This window comes from Chrysochloris asiatica, unplaced genomic scaffold, assembly GCF_000296735.1.
Source record: "Chrysochloris asiatica unplaced genomic scaffold, ChrAsi1.0 scaffold00045, whole genome shotgun sequence".
Lineage (NCBI taxonomy): Eukaryota > Metazoa > Chordata > Mammalia > Afrosoricida > Chrysochloridae > Chrysochloris > Chrysochloris asiatica.
The window spans coordinates 14,765,581-14,772,570 of record NW_006408563.1 but is presented as its reverse complement, the minus strand read 5'-3'; the positions used below and the strand labels follow the sequence as shown (position 1 = coordinate 14,772,570).

At 35.0% G+C, this 6,990-nt stretch overlaps 1 protein-coding gene across 1 annotated transcript in view; it reads right to left on the bottom strand.

Moving 5' to 3' along the window:
* BOLL (boule-like RNA-binding protein) overlaps positions 1-6,990 on the bottom strand; it is a 116,704-nt gene that overhangs the window by 47,383 nt on the left and 62,331 nt on the right. Inside the window, exons 5-6 of the mRNA XM_006862004.1 lie at positions 1,673-1,720; positions 780-908 (exon numbers count right to left, since the gene is read on the bottom strand). Coding sequence (XP_006862066.1) covers positions 780-908; positions 1,673-1,720 — 177 coding nt within the window. The remainder of the gene's footprint in view (positions 1-779; positions 909-1,672; positions 1,721-6,990) is intronic.

Here is a 6,990-nt window from a genome sequence, read left to right as displayed (position 1 = left end):
CCTCTTCAATTCTTCCATTTGCTTTAGCATCTCTACGCTGGAGAGCAATTTTCAGAGTCTCTTCTGACATCCATTTTGACCTTTTCCTTCTTTCTTGTCTTAATGACTTTTTGCTCTCTTCACATATGCCTTTTTTGTCTGAGGAACCTCTGGGTGAGTTTGAACCTCCAATTTTTCAGTTAGTAGCCAATTGCTTAATCATATGGACTACCCAGGGACTAAGATGAGAACTTTGTGTTTCTTGTTGCTGTTGTTGGTAAGTGCCGTAGAGTTAGTTCTGACTCAGTGACCTTGTGTAGGGTTTCTGAAGAGTGCTGGTGGGTTTTGAACTGTCAGCTTTTTGGTTCCCAGTCCAGTGCTGATCCTACAGTGCCACACGAGGCGTCCAAAGATTTGCATTTTAAATCTTATGTTGTTTTTAACTGCCTTGTGGTTCAAACCTACTTTGGAGCCCACTGCTTATCCTACAACACACTAAGACTCAACAATTATTATAGTTTTTAATTGACAGAATGTCAACAACAATATAGATTGACATGTAAAACCAGAAGAAGGTGAAGCATTTGCTAGATGGAGTCAGGGATTAGCCTAGTGATCAGCTGATTTGTTAGAACTATTTAGAGTGAAGCATTCTTAGATATCACAAAGGGGAAGCTTTATATGAACAAATCATATATGAAGAAACTTCAAAAAGGATTTCAAACAAATTTTAAAAAATAAAGAAAAAGAAATAAAGTAAAGATAGGTAGTTTTAGAGCAATTTAAAGACTAGTACATACCTCTGGAACTGAAGTTTCTATAAGAGACAGTGGAGGAGGAACACATCCACCATCTTGTGCAATTTCCACTGGCTGATAAATAACATCAGAAGGTTGCAGGTATAAGAGTGGAGCAGAAGAAGCAGGTGACTGAAACACAAAACCATACTTTAATTCAAATATTATCAGTTATTTCTAGTAAACCAAATGACTTGACTTACAGATAAGAGATATATTTATTTCATACATTTTTAAAAGTTCATTTCTCTGGGATAGTTTAAGACTATCCAACAACAGAGTAGGAACTCAGTTGGAACAAATTCTAATTTATAACAGATGTCATTAAAGAACTTAATCATTGGCAATTTTTTAAAGCTCCTAGTCCCTTAGAACTTCAAATGAAAATATAAAAAATAATTTCAGAAATTTAACCCTTAAAAGGTGTAAAATGATAAGAATTTCTGAGTCTTAATTTTGATATATCATGGAAGTGAGAAAATATCATAAAGCAATAATTTATGGTGATATATTAGTAGTTATAAAAAGTTGCGAAATGGAATAGGAATATAAGTCAAACTTAAAGTAAAATCTAAAATGAAGCTAGAGAAGGCTAGTAAAAGTACTAATAGTTCAAAAAAGTTTTTCATGCTTCTATGTACTCAATCATTTATAAAATGCTTTGATTTACGTTTTGATATGATTTCATTTGCTCTTCATAAAAATGATGCCAATTATTCTTACATAGGCATGTGGAAACTGAGAAATAAAAAGATTAAATTAATTCCTAAGGAATTACAGTTAAATAGGAGGGGAACATTTCAAATCTAGTTTTCTTGACTTTAATATTCATGTAATCTTTACAAAACACAATAAAAAAGGGTATTTTAAATAAGATACTGAAAGTTACTATTTACCTGAGGAATACCCCACTGCCACTGTCCTGGTAGACATTGTGTAGGAGCCTAAAGTGAAATAAACAAAAGCATATCAAGATTTAAAATGAAGGTCAAAACTGGATACTCACATGCAAAAACATGAAGCTGGATCCCTATAGTTTAAATCATATACAAAAATTAACTCAAAAAGAATCAAAGACCTAAATACAAGAGATAAAACTATGAAGCACATGGCATCAGGATTGGAGGAAGAGTCATTGACAACCTGCAATATGCAGATGACACAACCTTGCTTGCTGATAGTGAAGAGGACTTGAAGCACTTACTGATGAATATCAAAGACTACAACTTTCAGTATGAATTATACCTTAATGTGAAAAAAACAAATAAAACCAGAAAACCTTACCACTGGACCAATAAATAATATCATAACAAACAGAGAAAAGATTGAAGTTGTCTAAGATTTTATTTTACTGGATTCAAACCAACATTTACATGGAAATGGTAGTCAAGAAATCAAAAGACATATTTCATTACACAAATCTACTGCAAAACACCTCTTTAAAGTGTTAAAAAGCAGAGATAACATTTAGAGGATTAAGTCAGCCAGACCTAAGCCATAACATTTTCATTTGCTTCATATACATGTGAAAGCTGAACAATGAATAAGGAAGACCTGAGAAAAACCGATGTGCCTGAGCTATGGTGTTGATGAAGAATACTGAAAGTACCATGGACTGCCAGAAAAACAAAACAAATCTGTTTTGGAAGAATGTCCCTTAGAAGCGAGGATAAGACTTCATTTCACATACTTTGTACATGTTATCAGGAGGGAGTCCTGGTGTGGCGCTTGGGTTAATGCACTGGATTGTGAAGTTGGTCTGAACCTCAAGGTCAGCAGTTCAAGCTCACCAGCTGCTCCTTGAAAACCCTATACAGGGTCACTATAGGTCAAAACCCTATACAGGGTCACTATAGGTCAAACTGACTCGACAACAACAACAATCAAGAGGGACCAGTCCCTAGAGAAGGACATCATGCTTGGTAAAGTCAAGAGTCAATGGAAGAAGACAAAGACTCTTAGTAAGATGAACTGTCGGACACACTGACTGCAACAATGGGCTGAAGCATAACAACTGTGGGGATAGTGCAGTATTTCATTCTGTGTGCACAGTGTCATTATAAGTTCAAACCGACTTGATGACAAGCTAACCACAACTAAACTATAAAGCTCTTAGAAGAAAATATAGGCATAAATCATTGTGAAGTTTGATTAGGCAATACTTTTAAAGTATGAACCCCTAACTGTAAGAACAAAAGAAAAAAAAGATAAATTGGACTTTTATCAAAATTAAAATCATGTGCTACTAAGGGCACCATTAAGGAAGTGAAAACCTACAGAATGAGATAAATTATTTGCAAATCATTTATCTGATAAGGGATTTATATCTGAATATACATAGAACTCATAACTTAATAATAAAAAGACAAATAATAAAATAAAAAAATGGGCAAAGGATCTAAATAAGTATTTCTTCAAAAAAGATACACAAATGGCCAACAAGCATGTGAAAAATTAGTAAACATCAGGAGATGCACAAGAACACCTAGACTTGCAGATAGTACCCACTGACCTAGCTTCAATGGTTTGATAATCAGAACTCAACTAGAGGAAGAGAAAAAAAAAATTTTTTTTTTGATAAAGGAAACAAGGGTAAATTGATACAATTTGACGAACTTGACCTATACTCATGGATGTAGTAGCTCAAAATACCAAGAGAGAGGGAAGGAATCTTTACATCAAGTATCAATGCTATCCTCTGTGTATACAGGGTAGATAGGGACAGGAAACTTAGACATTGACTACCTAAAATGAGGGGGCGATAAAGGCACAAAGTGTCTGGCTTACAAGTTTTCAAGAGGGAGTATAGTTTCAGAGCATGCAGGAGAAAGTAGAATCCCCACTAAATAGTTTTCATCTGTCTAGATGGGTCTGGTGAAAAGAGATGAGAATAAGATTCTTATGATTCAATATTGACTAATTGTTATCATGACTAATTGCGACTGCCACTACTGTAAAGGTAGAAGTTTTGTAACAAAAATGGGGGAGAAGTTAATTTTACAATCCAGAAACAGAAGACCCTAGGACTATCAAGGGAGAAGCACACAAGCAGAATGTAGGACCCTCTCCAGAGAAGCAGCAACACCAGAGATGGAGGCAGAGATGAGGACCTGGAGAAAGGGAGCAGCTGAGGACTCTAAACTCATGGAAAGAGAGGGACTGAGCTCTGGTGGCCAGGAGGCAGGCTTGCAGAATGTGCCCTTTAGTTGTTTAAATTATTATATACTCATATATTCCTGAGTGTTTTTGTGTACATCTAACCCCGCCAAAAAAGAAAAACAGAAAATGGAAACAAATACTGTTGAATGATGATGCAAGGAGGAGACTGTAATCATTTCAATGAAATGATGGTGTAAAACCGATGTTCTCCCATGTAAACTATCACTCAGTTCACAATTAAAAATAAATAAAGAAAGAAAGAAAGAAAGAAAACAAAAATTAATATGCTGAAATTGAAATACAATGACAAAATAGAAGTATGAACTTTCTCTTTATTTTATTTGCAATAAAAAATTTTAAAACACACACACACCAAGTTAGTAAACATCATTAGCCAGCAAAGAAATGCAAATCAAAATCTCTAATGAGATACTACTTAACATCCACTGTTGTGTGCTGTGGAGTTGGCTCTGATTCATTGCAACTTTGTACATGGTTTCTGAGAACAGCTGGTGGGTTTAAACTACTGACCTTGTCTTTACCAGTTTAATCCTTGTACTACATACAACACCACACTAGGGCTCTCATACCTACTAGAATGTCTGTCATCAAAAAGATCACTAACAACAAGATACTAACAAGTGTTTGCTGAGATGTGGAGACATTAGAGCACTGCTGGGTGGATTGTGAAAAAGTATATAGCTGCTTTCCTTAACAGTCTGATATTTCCTCAAAAGATTATCATCCAGTTACCATTGTTGTTGCTATTGTTTTTAAGTGCCTTTGAGTTGGTTCTGACCCATAGCGACCCTGTATAGTGTTTCCAAGAAGTAGCTGGTGAATTTGAACCGCCGACTGTACGGTTTAAATTGACCTTGTGGACTAGTGCTTTATACCACAGCGTTAAACCAGGACTCTGTATGATCTCATAATTCTACTCTTAAGTATATACCCAAGAGGAATGAAAGCATATGTCCACATAAAAACTTGCACACTAATGTTCATAGCAGCATTATAACAAATATGGTTATAACGATAATAACAAACACTGAAAAGTACCCAAATTTTCATCAACTGATGAATAATACAGTTGTATATCCTAACAATAGACCATAAAAAGTAGTGAAATACTGATGCATGAACCTTGAAAATATTATGTAAAGCGAAAGAAGTCAGTCCCATAAGACCATATATTGTATGATTCTAATTATATGAAATGTCTAGGATAGGCAAATTTACAAACATAGAAAATAGCTGTATAGTGATGGAGGTGGGAGGAAAAGAGTACATTGAGTAATGAAATGGATAAGGGTTTTTTGTGGTGAGAGGTGATGAAAACTTTCTAAAATTATTTATAGTATTGGCTACACAACTCTGTGAATTTATGCCCTTTAGATGGGTGAATTATATTTCAATATAGTTGTGGCGCTGTGGGTTAATGCGCTGGACTGCAAAGTCAGGGTTTCAAGCTCACCAGCTGCTCCTCGGAAACCCTGTACAAGGTCGCTATGGGTCAGAACAGACTTGACAGCATATAACAACATTATCTATAAGATTATAATGAGAGATGGTGTGGTGGTTTAAATAAACACTGGACTGCTAACTACAAGGTCAGCAGTTCAAACCCACCAGCCACTTCTCAGAAGAAAGATGGGGCTTTCTGTTCCTATAAAGATTTACAGCCTCAGAAATCCTATACAGGGTAACTATGAGATAGAATCAATCTAAGGCACTTAACAGTAACAACATAAGATGATAATATAAAACATAAGGCTTTCAATTTATTAAATTAGCATATTATTTATTAACAATTAAAGTTTTAATTTTAAATAAAGCATATTTGCATTATTAAAATCAGAAATCAGATAAAAGGAATAAGAACATCTTATGGATCTACCTTCTAAACCAAATCATAGTTGATTTAGTGCTAACTGCTTCAATGGCTAACTGGTATCATTGCATTATAATGGCCACCATGAGAATGTGAAGTATGTTGCAGCTGTTAAGTGCCATTGAGTTGATTCTGACTCATATCAACCCTGTATAGGGTTTCCAAGGAGCAGTTGGTGAGCTTGAACTGCTGACCTTGCAGTTCAAACCACCCTTTTGGTCCAGTGGCACACCAGGACTCATGAACTGCATAACATATCTTAAGAAATTATTTTAATAAAAAACTTCACATGAAAAAGTTTATATGGATTTGTTAGATAAATAAAATCACTGTCTATTTATGAAGAAATATATACGTTAAATACTAATTAAGCCATTTATTACCAATTTTGACTAATATAAACTGATATAACTATCAATCTTAAAATTTATAAAAAAGAAAGCAAAGAAGGATTCTTATCAAATGTCATTTTAAGGGCAGAATGATGGTAATATATAACTGGAAAATATGAGAAGTGAAATTATTTTTTATATTGCAAAATATTGATATATTGATCTTATTTGAATAGGTACAAGTCTCTCCTCATTATATCTAGGCAATACACAACCAGTTTTGAAATTTGGGCCGAGCAGCAAACCAAAACTGATGTATAAAATTAAACTTAGTAGAATACATATGATTTGTCAAGAGTACTATATAACTATATGTTTACTATCAATTACTGAAGGATCTGGACTCAACAGGGTACAGAGAGAAGGTAACTATATTCTGTTGAGCTGCTCCTCTTTGCTACTAAATAAGAACTAGTACAGATGGCTTTTTGTGAGTGTGGCAGATTCCAAATACTGACTCTAGTCACCAAAAACAACCCCAAGCCCATTGCCACAGAACCTATTCCAATTCATAGTGGCCTTATAAGACAGAGTAGAACGGGCTCCATAGAATTTCCAAGGCTGTGAATCTTTAAGGGAGTAGACAACCTCATCTTTCTCCTGTGGAATGACTGGTGGGTTTAAATACTTAACCCACTGCACAATCAGGACTCCTTAACTTTCTTGTTGTTGTTGTTGTTGTTGAGTGCCTTCGAGTCGATTCTGACCCATAGTGACCCTGTATAGGGTTTCCAAGGAGCAGCTGGTGAGCTTGAACTGCTAACCTTGCAGT